This window comes from Botryllus schlosseri, chromosome 9, assembly GCF_051294905.1.
Source record: "Botryllus schlosseri isolate E-star chromosome 9, Bs_hap1, whole genome shotgun sequence".
Classification (NCBI taxonomy): Eukaryota; Metazoa; Chordata; class Ascidiacea; order Stolidobranchia; family Styelidae; genus Botryllus; species Botryllus schlosseri.
Genome location: NC_137244.1, coordinates 15,934,860 through 15,953,607, shown reverse-complemented (window position 1 = coordinate 15,953,607; position 18,748 = coordinate 15,934,860). Strand labels below are relative to the sequence as shown.

Below are 18,748 nucleotides of genomic sequence, written 5' to 3'. Positions count from 1 at the left end.
GATATAAAGTTTTGAAAACATGCGGCCCGCGGCCTATACGAAAATTGACCAGCGACCCGGTTTGAGTTGGCTACCCCAAGCATAAATGCTACAAATAGCGCAATTCTATCAAGTGCACACCTTTCCTGCCAGGAAATGCTTGAAAGCACGAAGGATCTAATTACTAGATAATAATTTCGATAATTGATATTAAAGATTGCCGGTTGTATCAAATAGACATCAGCAATGCTCGGAGTCACAAACTGCGCCGATCTTACTATAAAACAAGTTATAGCAAACGCCCTGCCATAAATTCAATTGCATCAAACACCTACCAAGTTTACTAGAATACGGAAAGTTCGTCGGCTTTTTCAACGCTTTTACATTATATGATAAACGATTCTACTTCAGCTACAGTGGTGACCTCAATTACTATGGCTACACTGAATCCTAAGCAGGACACTAGTACGAAAGAATGCATTACAATCTCCTGTTAAGATCTAGGATTGGAAGGCGTCAGAATCTGATTTGATACTATCACAAGTTCTCACGACGAAAAATGAAAGTATCATACCGGCACGTCGGTAAGAATCAGCTGCCACAAATGGTCTCTGTAACACTGAATTTCGCTGGACTGACAAATTCCCTCCAGGTAATCTGAGAGTCTCTTCTTTTCGCATTTCACAAACGAGGAGTTCTCACTTTCTAGAAAGCAAAATTTATGGTTTAGATGTGATCGGTAGTCGTTCTATTTGATTAAATATAATTTACAATTGGAGAGTATATTCATACCGAAATAAACCCGAATATTTTTGGCTGACACTCGTCAGGGGTGGTCCTCAAAAACTAGTAGAGGATCGGAAAGAACATTGTTTATCAACAATATTATTACCAAATATGACATCACCGGCAGAAATTTTGAATAATCAGGGCTAAGAGAACGCTTAAGTTCAATGTACTATTTTAGATGGTACACGAACTCCTTCTATCGGCAAAAACTAGGTTTGCTCCAAGACACACGAATGAAAGACTCTGCTGACGACGCGAAACCTGTCGTCTCGATAATTTTTCGCACAGAATTATCCAATGAATGTTTGCAAGCGGCAGAATTCAATGGAAGTTCTAATTGCGAGTATTGAAGAGCAGTTCCAGTTCTCGTTGCACATTTCAAAAATTCAGTACTTTACACAAGCCTGCAGACTCACCGTGCGTCGAGTCGCTGTTCTGCTCGTCCTGCGCTTTCAGCAACTGCGCCACGACGTTTCGCGGCTTCATTTTGCTATCCTGCAAAGCGGCTCCGAAATTTGGCATTGATTTTCGACGCCCTTGACTTAGCATGACGGCAGCTGCCGTCGAAACCGTCGCCGAGGTAGACTCGAGCCCTTGGATTTGAGACACGCTGCTGACCGGCGGCAAGGTGCTGGTTTTCATTTCAGTCGAGTACTTGCGTCCTTGCTGTGCGAAGATTTTTGACTTTGCGGCTTGTGGGGTGACGTTGGTCGGAGCGCGAAGCAGCGGGAATATTTTCGGCGAGATTTCGTCTGGAAGATACGAGCTGAGAATCACAGAGCTGATATTTGAAATCAGTGGTATATATCTATGGGTGAAACTCGTGATGTCGTCGGCTTAATTTCAGTAATCAGTCTCTGTAATAGACCATCCAGATGAAATTTTTAGTGTGAAAAGTAAGTAGCTGTGTCTATAAACCGTGGAATTAGTCTAAAAAAAAAACAACCACTTGAGCAAGTACCGCAAGTAGGAAAAACTTATTTGGGTACTCTAAAAAAGTACAAGTACAAGTACATTACTGACCACCTCAGTAAATATCCGAAGCCCATGCTGCACCTCGTCCTCCCTTTGTCCAATAAAAAGTACAAACTATTCGCTCTTACCGCGTCTGTCGAGCCTCGGGAAGACGTGTTTTCTATTGGTAAAGATCAGAAAGAACTTGAGCTTGATTTTCTTGTGTTCCTGTGACTTCGCATCGAGCCATATCACGTAACCGCTGTCGTAAGCGTCATGCTCCTCCACGTTGCACGAAAGCGTGTGGGATTTATCAAAGCCCAAATGTGAAGACACCTGCGACAGCACAAAAAGAATGCGAATAAAAAAACACAGGAATAAGACGTTGTATTTTTGTCCTAGGCGCCGAGTCACGGGGTGGCGGCCACCCCATACAAAATGCTTAAACGCCGTCTGCGATTTCAAATTTTTGTATATTTCTATTGTCTGGTGAATCCGATACAACATCAGCCCAACGAGATCATCAGCGCTTTCAATTAGCTAGTTCGTGATATCGCATAAATGCCGACTATTTACCATTAACCGATATGCACGCGAATAATTAAATATGCAGCTTCGTCGGCGACAACAAATTAGTGCTTAAAATGCCCCTTAAAAGCGAATTCACGTTCTCCTTCACTTTATTAAAGGGGCACCGCACTCTAAAAATGATGTGGTCTCAAATTGAAGGGCAAAATGAAATAAAAATTTTGGCCGCAGCCGTTTTCTTCAGAACACTACCGTAATGGAGCTGCAATTTATTGAAATTTCGATAGCAACTTCCCGCTCCAGCAGTCATGCAGAGATCGAACTTTATATAGTTGTCAGCCGATGATATGACAGAAATATGTCGTACACGCCCTATGTCCTAAAGAAATAGAATACACTAGGCCCGATTTTGACATAAATCTCCTGACTGAACATCTTCCGTTGAACGCGGTATCTAAACCACCTTGTCGTGTACGACATATTGCCTTCATAACATCGGCTGACAACCAGATAAAGTTCGATCTCTGCGTGACTGCTGGAGCGTGAAGTTGCTATCGAAATTTCAATAAATTGCAGCTCAATTAAGGTGGCGTTCTGAAGAAAACGGCTGCGGCCAAAATTTTTATTTCGTTTTGCCCTTCAATTTGAGACCACATCATTTTTAGAGTGCAGCGCCCCTTTAAATTGCATTGCGCCTATATTCGTTTACAAAATAATTTTTGAGTTAGTTTCGTGATAGTCTCTTTAATTGGAGGCTTGATCGCGAAATAGGACAGTGTGTTTGTGTATGACTGCGAATTGAAAGTCATTTCTGCACAAAGTGCGCTTATTCATTACTCTAACGAGGCTTTTTCAACTTCTATCGGGAAATGCAGCTATGCAGATGAAACATCGTTATGATGAGCAAACAATTGTCGCGATGCCAGAGTCGGAACCCCATTGTGCTGTTAGCAAGTTGAGGAATTACTGATTACATGCGCGCTTTCTCGTTTGCTATCACCTGTAGGCTACTAATTCTTGTCTGCTTTATACACTCGTATTCCCTCCATGTCACTTGTCAGTGTTTTCAATACTGTGCATTGTAAAGTGCACGGCGTTGAATTACGTTGTCATATATTGATGCAACACGAGATTCTCGGTGACATAAATTCTGAATTTATCCGATTAGTTTGAACGGGAACCTACTATGTTCCAATAAACTTCATCGCTGCACGGACTCTATCGAGCGCAACAATATCGCGGAGCGAATTTCAAACCGCTGGGATTTGTATTTCTATTGATAATGTTGCGACATGCGCCCATATTGCTCTTGCTGCAATAACACCTGGATAATCAAAATCGCACCATTTTACGATCAAATTCGACTGGCTGTTCGGGGCCTACGTAGGCTGTAGGCCCCGGGCTGATATTAACCAGCGCGTGGTCGGTATTTAAACCCTAGGTGTGTAGCCAGGGAGTTTCTCTTGTAAAACTAGAAATTCCGTCCTTTTGAAATGCCAATTCACTAATTCGTATTATCGGTGATGCCTACTCCAAATTAGCGAGAATCATTTGTATGCGAAATGGGTCGTTGACATATGATGTACGCTATCGTCGCTTGTTTGATTAAGCGCGTCGGCATGCAGGCCTGCACGCTATAATAGCTGGCATGAACGATCACGTGCACCAGGCTAGGCCTGATATCGTTACCAGTCTGAACTATCGAGTCTACGGCAGGACTGGCACATGCGATAACATCGCTGGCCTAAACTATAGCGTCTGCTACAGGCCTCACATGATTTGCCTGCTATCTCTACTTAAGCGATTGTTATGTCATACTGGCTTAAGACAGTGTGAAATTGAATAACTTTGAATATGCGCAATTGGCCACGAACAGACTCGAACGGACGTAATTGATTAGCGCTAACACTAAAACATCAGAAGAAGTGTGTTAAGGCCGAGTTATCAAAAGATACGACAGGTCTGAATCACCTGAAATCGGTACCATTGCAGTACAGATTTCACAGCAGACTTCAATCATATTAATTTGTGAAATAGTTCGTCGTCACCGAGGTTGCGTATTCAATTGTTGATGGTTGATACTGAAGCAAGATCGAGGAAACGCTTATTAGCCGCTGGACTCGCTGGCAAGCTTACGCATACTTCTACGTGTAGTACGTGTAAATTCGTCAACACGATGAAGCTTGTCCTATCCATGTATCATGGGCATTTACGCATGTACTTAACCGCAATAAATGGATGCTTACTTTGTAAATTTGAAACAATTTCAACCCCTCCCGTTTTTCATCTGGCCACCGCATGTTAAAATAAAAGTCGGCGCCTATGCACCGACTCATGATATACATACACACGATCTGTGCTAGTCATGCACCACCCCTTCATGCGGGGAAGCCACAGAGACCAGTTTCACTGATCAGGTCTTTGATCGGATTCACATTCTTACCAACGCATGCTCGCAGCCGTCTTCCTTGTCCTGCGTGAGTTTCAGCGCTTTCATTCCCAGATTTTCGGCCTCTTTCTTGAGATAATCGTACAGTTTCTCCGGTGACACGTGCGAGCACTTGGCTGACATTTCTCCGCAATAGAGGGAATTGACGACGCAATCTGTAATCACATGGCCGCGATGTACCAACCACATTTTGTCACCGACATAGACTATCGCGATGTCAATTTCGTGTGCAGAATTGGTCAGCACTTTTACTTTTTAGAGTTCTCCGGTACTATTTGCCCAATTTCGCTCAACAGTTTTTTAGGCAAAACTATTTGATTTTTGACTTTGCAATATCGGAAGTGTTTTTAATTACAATATGTTTCCATCACTTTCCGAACAGAGTGAAATAGCTTAGGAATCACGGGTAATTGAATGTACTTTGGAAAATCACACCAATTCGAATTAGTCATTTTGCGTTGGTAAAGAAGATGCACGTTGCAATTCCAAAAGTCCCCCCACCTTTGATTTAGCATTTCCACAAAACCTACTTTATGAAATTACATAATCGAGTACATTTCAAACGTTCATTCTCTATGTGTACTTAAAGCAGTATTAAGATATGTTAGAAATGCTACTCGTACTTGACAAGAAATTTATGACATTACTTCTACTTCTCGTCTCTGGCTGTGTGGGTGCAAAATGAGCATCGCACGGTAAACTAGACTGCTTAAAACGTGCGATATATTCACACAATCACAAATCACTTCACTGGAAAGTGTGAAAAATGAATGTGTTTCTCACCCGGAACGGTAGCGTAAAAGCGGCTGAAATCTTGTAAAAAGGATAGAAAGTTGTAGCCAGGTTCGATTGCGGTTTGCCTGCCTTGGATGTACATTTGCATGTACCTCAGGTGGAAATCGTACATGAACGAGTGGGCGTGGGTTAATTCCTAGATGATTTGAAACACGAGTAAGGTCGCGAAATGGAAAGACGAACATATTTTGGAATCGTCATCTTGTTATATGTCTGCCTACCTTGAGGTGTTCGTATTCGTTTATGAAACGGACGTTCATCTGTTGCTTACTGTCATATTGATGGAGGAATTTCATAGCTTCGATCACGTGCAGCTGGAAAATATATACATATGTACATGAGTATGATTTATCAAGTTGGATTTGATCGGAAAGGTAGATAAGTGAGAAACAGTACGAAGTCTGTTGAATGATACAGCAATAAGTCAAAGCGACTGACCTTCAACGATAAATTCATACCGACGAATCCAACCTCCATAATTACAATACCGCAACCGGATGCTCGATACAAATAAATCGGAAAGATGCCCTCACCAGACTTTGCATCTGAATACACAAAAGGATTGCAAACATATTCACGTAACACTAGAGATCCAGAGATGTTCTTATTTGAAAAGATGTCGCATTAAAAAATAACGACAGCGATTCATTGAAAATAGCGTCATACATTACAGCGTGGCACTCAGCATCCCAAGCGCCATGATAGTGACCAATCAAAAGTAACCCGAACTTACATAAAACCCAAATACAAGCTGACCGGACCCCTAACCTCACTATTTTGAATACACTGATATTATGACACTCGCTATATTGAATGTCTCTCCGTTTTTACACTTGTTACTGTTGAGTTATTCACTTCTTGATCGGTAGGTCGTGGGTTCAATCCCCGGCCGGGTCAGACCAAAGACTCGAAAACTGGTATCCGCTGCTATCCTGCTAGGCGCTCAGCATCCAGGGATAGCACGAAGGAGATACACATAGATGTCGAGATTAACAAGTTGAATATCACTACTTAATAGTGTACGTAAACATGGTCGTAAGATTTGAGCATTCAGCTTAAAACGATAAGAAACATGTTTCAACAGATAGAACACGGTAATCTTAACCATCCAGTTTCGTAGACGTCGCCTTGTTTGATTGCTTCGTCGAGCCTTGCTTTGTTACGTTTGAATCGGCAGACTTTTTGACGAGTTTTTCACTTCTGCCCCGATGTTCCTCTTTCACCTAAATAAAAAACTAATGAAACCAGCACCACGCCCTTGAAGGAATTGGTACCAAAACAATGTGGTCGAGAGTAACAAGATATGGTCAAATTATTAAGCATTGGTCAGGATTGAAACCAAGTCACAAGGTTCCGAGTCACGAGTCAGTTTGACTTTTATAGTTTAGCCTCGACTCAAATCGACCCATTTTGAATTCAACACCGAGTCAAGTCTGAGTCAAAGACAGGGAGCAACAAGTTCAGTTCGAGTCATCGTGTTAAGACTCGAGTCCGAGTCAAAGTCAGTGTTTCCTGTTCAGTGTAGAGTTCAAGTCAGATTCAACTTATTTCTGTGAAACGATTGAGTAATATCGAAAGCCTCGAATTTATGTCACACTCATTTTTCTCACTCTACACATGTTTATTCAAACAGATAAATGAGAGTTTCAAGGCCTATTTTTTAATTATCAATTCCCATATACGAGACTTCAGTAAGTCATACAATATGTGTCGTGTCATGTGCACGGAGTCCAGTACAAGTTGAGTTACTACACTCATTGACTCGAGTCAAGTCATTGCGGCTCGAGTTATTATAACCCTGGCAGTGATACTCGATCAGAAGTAGAAGTAAAGCCGTAAATTCTTACTCAATTACAAGTAAGAGTAGCAATTTGTTATCTCCCAAAATAATTTTAAATTCAGGTATGGTTATGTTGAGGATATTATGTACAGTCATTCCAAAAAGTTCACTCATAACAGTGCTGCAGACATTCTACAAAATTCCAATCGATATTGCAGTGGGTACTAACGTAACTCCACAGCTGTGTTTAGAATCTCTACAGCTGTGTTTAGAATTCAAGAGAAATAAGCAGAACATATGCATGCTAGGCTGACTTTTGCCTGCAGACTGAAAACTGCCACTTAGGAATAGAATCAGTCTAAAAACATAAATCACTTGAATAATAATTTGCACAAGTAAGCAAACCCTACATCAGACTTTAAAAAAGTGGCACTTCGTTACTAATCACCTAGCAATATAAGCTCCGTACCATTAAAAACTGCAGACTTTGCCAATATTGTATGTACTGATTGGCGATGGCCTTCTTCAGCTCTTCGACATCAAACGGGGGAGAGTCCAGCCTGTGGAAGGGACAAAATCATGGAATTACCGTGGTCGCTAAGCTGCACAAACCATGATATCTCACGAGTCTACAAAATAGTGCTGCAGACTGCTTTTGGATCCTTTCCCTTCTTTTCTCGTCGAGTTGCTCCTGCTGCGTGTTTCTTCCGGGTTTTTTCCTGCAAGAAGCAAGGTTTTATCGTGTCTCGCGGCAGACATTCAATACGGTGGAGAATCATTTTTGCGACATGCACCACTTACTGGAATGGTTTTGTTTCAGTTTTTCAAGCGAAACCAAGCCTACATATTTTTTAATTACTTGGAAACCTAAATCTCTAATTCTACTTGCGCTTGAGTAAAAATTTTTGACAATTACTTCTACGTCTACATGAGTACCCAGCAGAGCTGTGGATTCGGTTCATTTTACCACCGACTCCAACATTCCTGTAAATCTATTCAGAAAACGATACGCTTTTTATCATTGAGACTGTACGAATCGATATGTTTTTGAATAAGTTCTTGAGCGTCCGTCTACGTAAAAAACTCGAAAAAACTTTGTAACCGCACTTTGATTATAATTTTGACTTTGATTCTGATTGTTGTTAAACATAGTTACTGATTGTTGTTGAACATATTTATTTTGAATGTTCGCATTATTGCTGATGGTATCCCTGATGAGTTAAAGAGCCGGTTCGGACGTTAATCTAGTTAGTTGTGAATTATTGAAGGTTGTCATTCTCCAGTTTCAGTTCTAGTTGCGCATTTTGAAAATCCAGTAGTTAGTAGGGGCGTACCTGAGAATTCGCCAGATTTTCTCATCGATCCCGACAAACGCTTTTTCCTTTTGCGGACCGCAGGCTCTTTCGCACCGGCCAAATTTTCAGACGGTGGGTCTGTTTTGGCAGGTTTGCAGCCGGGGATCGACCTCCGAAAGTAGGGACTCACCAGTATCGAAGACGTAACGTGATGAATCGTTCTTGCGTGACGTAACAATGTCTGAACGGACAATGAAAACGGCACCGTGATTATAAAGGTCTCAATTTCCAGATGTGTTGAAGCTGGTTAAGTGGAAGAAGAAAATGAATGTGTAGGAATAGGACGTTATATATTTTTGTTTTGCGGCGTATACACACGATCTGTGTAGAGGCATATCATGAATGAATTATGTGCATGTGTTGCTGGACAAGGAAGGTGCAGAGATAATACACGTTTGACAAATTCGCAAGGGCATGTTTTCACCTTGAGAGTGTCTTTGGTCAAGACGTTTTGAGAAGCAGCTGCAGATCGATCGCGACAATTCGCATACACCCGTTGCAGTATTTGCTGCTGTTCGCTCACCTAAGAAAGACAAAGTAAACTAAACCATGAAAAAGCAATATTCAGCAGGAACACGCTAGCACGGGACCTAAGGCGAGTCCTGTAATATGGAGCAAAAGTGAATTTGGATCGGTTTTCAGAGATTTCTGCCATGGCACAATCAGAGTTGAAACAAAAGTATGGATGAAACATTACGAACAATGATATTATCCGCATTGTGCCATTTGTACTGGAATTTTCAATTGAATATGGGGTGAAAGCATGCAGAGAGCTCCATTCCGCAGTACCATCCCTTACGGTTGATGGTGGTCAGCAATAAATCACTTCCACTAAACTGTTTCAACTTGCTTTACTCACTCAAGACGTACTGTTTTAAACTACTGCTAATTCTACTTCTACAGTTTTCCTAAGTAACTAATCTTGACACTTTGGATTTAGTTGAATGTACTCTATGTTGAGGTTGCATCACTTATAGGAGATCACTTTAACGAAATTCCCGTTCAGAACTGTATGAAAGAGATGGTGTATCATGCTAACTGAATATATTCTCGTCTGTCATTTGACGTTACTTGCAATGATACACTTTTCAATTCAAAACGTAATAACTTTACGGTGTTACTGCATCTTCCACTTGGGTAGCAAAGCTGAGTACTCCGACCACTTCTGTTTATTATAGACTATGTAGTAACTGAACTTATCCATTCCACATCTCAGCGGAAAATGAGTACATACCAGTGTTGGGATCAAGTCACTACCTTCGAGTCACGAGTCAATTCGAGTCATTGCACATTTTGACTCGAGTCAAGTCAAGTCAATCGATTTTCAAAGGTGACTCGAGTCAAGTCAAGTCACTCGATTTTTGGAGGTGACTCAAGTCAAGTCGAGTCAAGTCAAGTCAAGTCACGAGTCAAGTCACAATTCAAGTCAAGTTGCCTTTTCGGAGTATGAGGCATGATTACATCGTTGAATTTTTCCAGATGTCTGAAATACATATTGAGCGGTCATTGATTCTGAACCGATGGACGAATATAGACTTGAAAATACACGCTAAAAGGGGCTGCATCGCTCACATATTCGTAGAACTGTTAAACTACGTAAGTAATTGCATAGCCTCAGTTCACAGTTACCAGCCAAAATAGAGAATAGAGAAGCGAATGGATAAGATGCAATACCCTTTTACAAATTGAGATGATTCAATTCGAGCCTACGCCAATGGTTGAGAACTATTTAAACTATATTCGGGTTCTATTTAAATAAAACAAGAGGTTTCGTTAAGGAAAGAACAGAGAACAGAAATAGACATTTTGCTATTAAATTTCTTTACTACTAGTTTACGACAACGTAAGCTATAAGCTTGGATCACTTCGTCTGCGGTCAATATATTTGTGAGAGAACAATGGAGGCTTTTCGCGAACAATCAGAACATATGGAAGATACAGTGATATTTATCGTCACCGATTACTTGATGACTTGAAATTGACTCGTGAATTTTGCTCCGAGTCACGAGTCAATCCACATTTCTGATACGTCGAGTCAAGTCAAGTCAAGTCATTTTACCAAAGTGACTCGAGTCAAGTCAAGTCATACGAAAAAGGTGACTCGAGTCTGACTCGAGTCAAGTCATGACTCGAGTCATCCCAACACTGGTACATACCTTTCTCACGTCAGCCTTCATCTCCAGGTATTGTTTCGTGTACTGCAAGGTCGTGTCAGCATCTGCATAAGTGGACGACTGCAGTGGCTGAGCGGGCTTGTGATTGAGGTACGCTTCGTTGAAGAAGACTCTCCTGTTAATTGCAATGAAACACACGACCGATTGCAGTAAAATTTCAAATTCCCGCAATCCTAACATGATTACCCTGGCATGCAATGTGTTACTAATAACCACACCTATGGGGGTTCGAAAATCAAAGTTGAAGCATTAACACGGGCAGATAAATTTAATGTCAACATTGACGTACTTGCACGGTTGGAATAAATACAATTTTTAGCATTAGCAACGAAGATTTTGGCCTAGAAGTGTGTGCATTGAACACTTGCATTCAAAAGAACAATATGCTACTTCATTTATGGGCTGAGATTTTCAAGAAGTCAGCGTTGTTACTCTAGTAAAAGTAGAAGTAATGGCCTAAATTTTGACTCATTTAAATGTTGAAGTATCAATTACAACAACAATAGTAGAAGTACTACTATTTCACCCGTAAAAGTGACGCAAACTTGTTTCAAAACTACTGTCTACTTTACAAAATTGAAAATAGCTTCTTGGAGGTACAGAACTTCAATATACAACTGACTAATTTATTATATTCCCGGATATTTTCGGGTTTATTTCAATATGAAAATGTTCAAAATCAGTAGTTTTACCCAAAATTCTGTTAAGTAGAAGTGGAAGAAGTCTAACACATGACCCTTCAAGAATGTAGTACAGGTAGGGAAAACCTACTGCGTACTCTGAAAAAGTAGTAGTAATTTGTTACTAACCCTTCTGTTTATGGAACATGAAGACAACGTGTGCGTCGTGTCGCGTTTTTTTGTCAGAATGGCAAAAGTTATAATATTCGAATAACACGGATCACAAATATAAACTCAAATCGAGCCCAAATAGAGTCTCACGGGTCTTCCGTGGTAGTTAATTTGAGCTTCCGGACGGTTTTACAGTTTTCAAGATAAAAAACCATCGATTACCTGTTTGATTTGGATCTTTGCTGTTGAAATCGCTTATCCCCTTCACTCGGCATTTCAGTTTGAGCCAGAACCATGTCGACATCGCGGACATCCCTTGTATACGGATTGGTTCCTATTGAAGAATATCAGCACATGATATATTAATCACGTTGCACATCGGCATTACATGGTGCTTCGTAATATCAATAATTGGATCAATGACAACGGACGATGAATTTGTTCGTACGAAACACAATAATTCGATCACAAAATGGAGTATTTGGTTGTATTAAGGTAAGTGTGCAAATGAACAAAAAATAGGATTTATTAAACTTATTCCACAACAAATCATAAATAATACACGGTACGCACAACAATAGACAAGTGATTACATACTGACGGCTTATACAAGGAAATGGAGCAATATCAATGTGGAAACAATAAACTAACGATGGCAACTACAGATAAGCAATAGTACACTTGATTTGAAAGAGTGAAGTTTGCCATTCAATCATCAAAGCTGAACGGTACCTTTCTGGGAGTTGTCGCGATTCGGATACCCGGTTTCATACGAACAATGTCGGAACAAGCCCAGCTTTTGAAACGTCAGACAGTTTCTCGCTCGCCATCTCGCCTCGTGAAAATGTTTGCATGACGTCAGTTTGGTGACGAGGGCGCTCACTAAAACAAAGTTAGTATGATGCAGGATAGCTTGTGGTGGAAGAACATTAAAGCTCATAATTTCATTCTCAACGGGTCACACCACAATCACGGATGTTACGGAAATTTCACAAAGGGGACGCAATCATACTCCAAAACCTCCTCAAATACGGAGAAGACATAACACATACGTGGGTCGTTGGTAACATTATATCCCCACAACTTCATATGTCCACCACCGACGCAGATCATCACAAATTGTTGTCGCGAGATGAAAGTTGAAGAGCTGGTGAACCTGTGCTCTTGAGGGCGCGGACTTTGGTCAAGCCGAGCCAATGCGTCGTACGGCCGGAATTTAATGGTGTTGCCGTAAGATACGGATTCTGCAGGTGTGTAAGCAAAATTGACATCGACATGGATGAAAAAATAAGAACAGCCAACGAAACGGCGAAAGGTCAACACACGTTTACCCAGTTATAAAGTCACCTCTTCCCAGTCTTTTTGTTAATTTGACTTAAATTGAATTGTAAAAAGGTCATCGTAGCCGCATTACCAGAAATAAGAATAAACTTGCCGCAAATAAATACAAAATAAAGGCCAAACTTGCTATAAGGGAAGGATGATGTGGTTTTATCAGATATCGCGCTTCAAAATATGGACGAATCTGCTGAGAAATAAGGACAATGTATTCTTATTAGTAGGGCAATTTTTTTACCTAAAAAAGGAAAATTTTGACCTACAAAATCAAAATTTTGACTTTTTTTGATCTAAACAAACTGAATTTTGACCTAACGTATGCAAATTAGGTGTTTTCCCACATAATGTTAAAATTGCACCACTTATCTTCAATTCTGGTTGGAACTGGCTGTCCTAACGAAGTAGTTTGGCCTCAAAAAACGTTTTTGGCTTAGAATCAGGCAAATTTTTACATGAAAAAACTAATATTTCAAGGAAATCTGGCCCTACAAAGAGTAGGTAGTTACAATACGTATTATGGTAGAAATAATTAAAATTTGTTGTAGTACAACGTGAGATAGTTTCCTACATTCTTGGGTAGAAAGTGCATGTCCTTACTAAGAAGCTTGCCAAGAATGGAGAAAGAACGTTCAACAGCAGCAGTTGTTGGCAGACAACAACCAAGTTTGCATACACTGCTGGTGACACACCTTGTTGCTTCATTCTGACAATGTTGTCTAAATCACAATTTTTCATTATGCGCTTCTTAATATAAGAATGATGCAATACCTGAGAAGTCTTTCTTCAGTTAGGATATTGCGGTACGTTGACCATAACACCATGTCTACCTATTTGTTTTATTTGACCGTTTATAATTCCCAATGAACAGACAATGGGCCTTTTACAACGGTAGGCCTATAAAGTAGGCTACAAGCTGTAATATATCAAAAGATAAGTTCACCGACAGTGCAAAATCTACGATACAAACGAAATGCAGACGTCAAAAAAATTTTGACTTTGTGAACAATTTTGACAAATTTTGACCTAACGCTCCCGCTACAATTTTGACAAAATTTGACATGTCAAAAAAAAAGTCACCCTACTTATTAGATATCGCCCTTCAGAATAAATACAAATCTGAGAAACAAGGATAGTATAGCAACCCTGTGTATACGCTATGGGTACATGAATAAGGACTAGTAACGAAATTGAATCACGAAATACCTGAATAAGCGGACTGGCCGACAGATTTTCTCCAGAGGGGAAAATTTCTTGCTATGATGGTGAACGACACATACCTATAACAAATTGCGAATTATATATTTGTTGCTAGGATAAAATGCAATTGAAACAGGATTCAAATAGTCAAGACAAGCTTGTAATAACGTCGGCATGATGCGCTATTCTGTTGAGGAAGTGGCATCGCGCACTTTAACACAAATTACAACACTCGTCAGTTGACAAAGCACTGTGCAGTAAGCCAAGGTAAATAATCATATACTGAAATATAAAGAGACATTATTTCAATAATTTGACCTCAATATCAACATCATGCCTTATCGATTCCTGATTAATTCGCAACACAGTAACTTCACCTTTTCATTCTACTGGATAAAGAACCTTCAGAGCATTAAACATTGCTTATGGGTGAGGGAACACCAAAACGTGCGACATGATTTAAAATCAGTTTAAGGTAAAAGATATATTACTGTGAAGGAACTTCGCGTTCGTGATCAAATTTTTTGGCGTCCAAATTAACCGATGTTGGGGCACCGTCATGATGATCTCGAGAGAAGATTTTAACCTGCAAATATAAAATTCGCTTGTTTCAGTGTCAAAATAGTAGTAAATGGTAAGTGAGATCGTAGCAAACATTATTCAAGAGCTAATTATAAGCAGGGTTGGTCAAAGTAGTCAGGACTGTTACTCAAGTAGAAGTAAGGCAGTAAATGTCTATTTAATTACTAGTGGGAGTAGAATGAAAATAAAACCATTTGGGTAGTGCCAGTTGGCACAACCTACTTGAGTACTCCAAAAAGGAAGAACTACTGCGTTTGGATAATTTGACTAGATATGATCTCAACATCATCAAGTTACAGCAGTACATCTACCTTGCAGTCGGTCAAAGAGGAAGTGAGTATCTTTCGCAAATTCAATATGAAGTCCTTCAGATGAGATTTCGCCGACAGCTTCCATTCTTGCTGGAACACAGACGGACACTTGACGGCGTGCATGGCGTTGAACCAGTCCTGTAACGCAACAATTGCTATTGATGAACTCTTCATATTGATGAAAATGGGTCCTTCAACCTTGGATTTGAGTAGCATTTATGATGTTACTTCTACTTGCATACTAACGATGGCTACTTTCACCAGCTCTGATCTTTCGTTACCTGGGCGAAATTCTGGTAAACTTCGTTCAAAGTGCCGATTTCGGACTCTTCACCCGATTGGGCGCCGGCCGATTGTCTGCGGACCGTCGTTGATATTTTACCCGTCGAGCTTTTGCCGTCCTCTGAAACACAGATTAATAGTGAATAATTTGGGCGACCACCACAAAGATTACTGTAGTATGAGTTTGATTGAAAAGTAAGAGAAATGAATAAGTGCCAAGTCTGATAACCATTGTGTGTTGGTGACTGTGGAAACATGAATACAGTCACTGACAAGATAGCACAATGGTGGAGCGTCCAGACTATTGATCGGTAGTTCGTGGGTTCAATCCCCGACTGGATCAGACCAAAGACCTGATTATTAAACTGGTATTCACGGCTTACCTGCTTCACGCTCAGCATTGCCGTGATAGCATGGAGGGGTGGAGCATTGGAGCTCTGGAGCAAGACTTGGAAAGTGGTAAAAGGCTATATCTGCACCTTCCTTGTCCAATGTCCAGCATATGCAAATCATGCACCCGTGGCATTCATATGCACAGATCATGTGTCTGTATATTTCGAGTCGGTACATAGGCTATGCCGCAAAAACTTCAAGGACAAAAATATGCAACATCCTATTCATATTCAAAAAAATCCCATAGAAATCAGTAAATGAATATACTGTACAATTCGCAGAACAGATTACATCGAATTATCATTCCAGTAGCGGGTACGGATCACGGATCAGGCCCGACCACATGCAGCTGAAAACGCACAGACAGCGCCAGTAACCAAACACAAACCTTCCTTGCCGCTTTGCTCAAGCTTTTGATTTATCCGCCCTGGGAAGATAGCGCGACCCACAGCAGAAGAAGGGTCGTTTAGCGAGACGAACAAGGATCTCATCGCTTCAGTTCGACCGCCATCTGATCAAATTAACCAGTGTCAAAACAGCCTGATTGCAAGCAGGTCACACATGCAAAATCAATATGATCGCAGCCAGGAAATTAAAGAACACCATGCAACAGATACCACCAGGTAAAACGAGTATTTCAAATAGCAAATGATCGCTAGCTGAAGTCGTTGATAAATCGCGCGAGGAACGATGCAATGCTGTCCGAAATAAAACGCGTGCATCACCAAAAATCACTGATGTAAGGATCGAATAGTGCACCAGAATTCACGAAAATCATTTGCATGCGCAATGTGAAGTCTTACATCGTGCAATTGCGCGAGTGGTTCAATTTTTACTCAGTATCGAAAATGCTACAGTTTGAATATGTGCAGGAAATTTCGAGTGGTGATGCCAGCACTCACAATTCAAGAGACCGACAAAAACTCACCGTTCATTGATACCGAATTTTTTTTTTCACAATATATACGTGGGCTTACATTCTCCTTGACGAAATGGTACAGCTGTTGAATATCACGTGTGTAGGACACATATCAACTCTAGTAGTTAATTTGGGATTCAATGAAATAAGGTATATTAGTTTATAGTTATCAAGAGCAATTCGCGAGTTTGCAAAGGGTTAGGCTTGAGTATTGTTCAGTCAAAGTATGGTACGTAACATAGTGCATGGCCTGGAAAAACACCACAGGAGCTACATTGTACACATGTGCGTACATGTACATGTACATGAACAGTATGACGCTGAGTTGACGCAAATCTTTAGAAACGCAACATATGGAACAAATGTTGGGATCATTTGACGTGGGTTTTATGATGGGATAGCAAGCAAACAGATCCTGTATACATACTATGAAACTCAGGAGTCGCTTGTATAACAGAAAAAAAAAGAACAGCTTGCTGGAAAATTAATCTTGATCAAAAAAATAGCGTGCGGCAAAACCAAATTTCTCCGACTGGCATGCCCAAAAAATTGAGTCATGCAAGTTGATGACGTGGATCTTTGTGGAGGTCCAATTGTTTCCTACTAAATGGAATTGATTTTTCATTTTGCCTTGGCCAGGAAACTACTATCTGTATTGACGATGAGAGTGGAAAAATTAAATGGTGTGACAAACAATAAATGTAACAGCATATTAATAAAGCTTGTGAGTATCAGTGCACCTGCGGCTGAACACAACAACGCACACAATTTTTTTAGCGGGAAAGCTGTTCTTTTCATCCCGAAATTTAGGGGCCTCTGGCCCCATGAAGTCCTGCAATTTGAATTCTGTTGTTTGAACTGACAAAATCTTGGTCAGTGTTGTGTGATAAACCATTCAAGTTATTAGTTTATTACAGTTCAGCAGGATATTTGAGTTATTAGTTTATTACAGTTCAGCAGGATATTTGAGTAATTCCTAGCATTTACCGTGTCAAATTGTTCATTCGTGATGACCCATCTTGGTATTTCGTTAGCTGCTACGTAGGAATTTCAGCACAGTAGAGATTTTACACACTTGAAACGCCACTTACTTCCTTGACAAGTATGGACCGAGTCAAATTATTCGATAGTCCTATGTGATTCGCTTGGATAGGAAGCATTACCGGCATTGTGACAAGAACACTTTTTCTTGTTACATAAGTTCTCAGTTTGTGTATCAGAAAGGTAAGTTTCAAATTTCCTTTTTCCATTTTACATTGTGCACCATTCTTCGTAATCATAAGTGTTTGCGTCACAGCATCGTAAACCCCATTTACTTCTTGATATAACTTTCTGCCTTTTACATACAGCTGCTTGTGTAATTATGAATCATTGGACTGTGCGTAAATGTGAGATACCCAGTTGGCCGTTTCTGGCTCTGCAGATATCATTGGTTAGTTATAATAGATATTATTAATATAACATTTAAACCAGTAGCTTATACGAGGATTGCGTAATTTGTACGTAATTGGTGCCAGGTGCACTGTTACTATCGTAGGTCTTGGAAATTCGATCGTATGCAGTGTGTGACAAGCAACGAGTTTTGATATTCATGTCAGATGTACTTTGAAAACAACATCACCGATCACTTTCACCGTGACGTGCAAATTAAGGCCCGGATGTCAAGTTATCATCAGCATGCTTGCCTGTCGGGGAAGACCTAACACGTGCCAGACTCGCATGGGACTTGACTTTACCGGGACTAGCAGAACCGATAGTGGGCGAGTGGTCCCCGTCCGTCCACCGTTTCGAGAGCGCCGCCAGCCCATGACTGGGCAAGGACAATTTCCTCGTAAACCGGGCTTGGACCCCTGTGGAATAGGCTCTTGTGAAAGAACAATTGCAGACTGCCAGCACGCAATCGGCAAACTGTCGTCCAAATATAACAGACAACCCATGCAGCAGACAGAGAGTGCTGCTAAACCATTACATGTTCATGATGTTGGTAGAACAATCATGGATATTACATTATAACAGCGACTCCATATGACATCGGTCTAACAACAGCCTAATAGACAGAAAGAATTGATGTCCGAAAACACAGTACTTTTATTCACAATACTATGGTTCTCATTTCTATTAAAATGGAGCTA

At 40.5% G+C, this 18,748-nt stretch overlaps 2 protein-coding genes across 7 annotated transcripts in view; one reads left to right on the top strand and one right to left on the bottom strand.

Annotated features, from left to right (window-relative positions):
* Positions 1-18,748, bottom strand: part of LOC145446142 (KICSTOR complex protein SZT2-like) — a 68,146-nt gene that overhangs the window by 3,903 nt on the left and 45,495 nt on the right. For 3 of the 6 annotated variants that reach the window (XM_080324367.1, XM_080324368.1, XM_080324370.1), the window contains 22 exons: positions 18,302-18,466; positions 16,086-16,208; positions 15,304-15,425; positions 15,023-15,160; positions 14,621-14,715; positions 14,136-14,209; positions 12,647-12,838; positions 12,327-12,476; positions 11,817-11,928; positions 10,786-10,918; positions 9,054-9,152; positions 8,609-8,810; positions 7,900-7,993; positions 7,744-7,834; positions 6,600-6,717; positions 5,933-6,039; positions 5,716-5,808; positions 5,483-5,630; positions 4,694-4,854; positions 1,872-2,058; positions 1,185-1,520; positions 554-684 (listed from right to left, as the gene is read on the bottom strand). In XM_080324367.1, the coding sequence (XP_080180493.1) occupies positions 554-684; positions 1,185-1,520; positions 1,872-2,058; positions 4,694-4,854; positions 5,483-5,630; positions 5,716-5,808; positions 5,933-6,039; positions 6,600-6,717; positions 7,744-7,834; positions 7,900-7,993; positions 8,609-8,810; positions 9,054-9,152; positions 10,786-10,918; positions 11,817-11,928; positions 12,327-12,476; positions 12,647-12,838; positions 14,136-14,209; positions 14,621-14,715; positions 15,023-15,160; positions 15,304-15,425; positions 16,086-16,208; positions 18,302-18,466 (3,071 nt within the window). The remainder of the gene's footprint in view (positions 1-553; positions 685-1,184; positions 1,521-1,871; positions 2,059-4,693; positions 4,855-5,482; positions 5,631-5,715; positions 5,809-5,932; positions 6,040-6,599; positions 6,718-7,743; positions 7,835-7,899; positions 7,994-8,608; positions 8,811-9,053; positions 9,153-10,785; positions 10,919-11,816; positions 11,929-12,326; positions 12,477-12,646; positions 12,839-14,135; positions 14,210-14,620; positions 14,716-15,022; positions 15,161-15,303; positions 15,426-16,085; positions 16,209-18,301; positions 18,467-18,748) is intronic. The other 3 variants (XM_080324369.1, XM_080324371.1, XM_080324372.1) reach the window with 3 other exon arrangements.
* LOC145446155 (meiotic nuclear division protein 1 homolog) overlaps positions 12,068-18,748 on the top strand; it is a 117,817-nt gene continuing 111,136 nt past the window's right edge. Inside the window, exon 1 of the mRNA XM_080324392.1 lies at positions 12,068-12,089. The gene's annotated coding sequence lies outside the window, so the exon portion shown is untranslated. The remainder of the gene's footprint in view (positions 12,090-18,748) is intronic.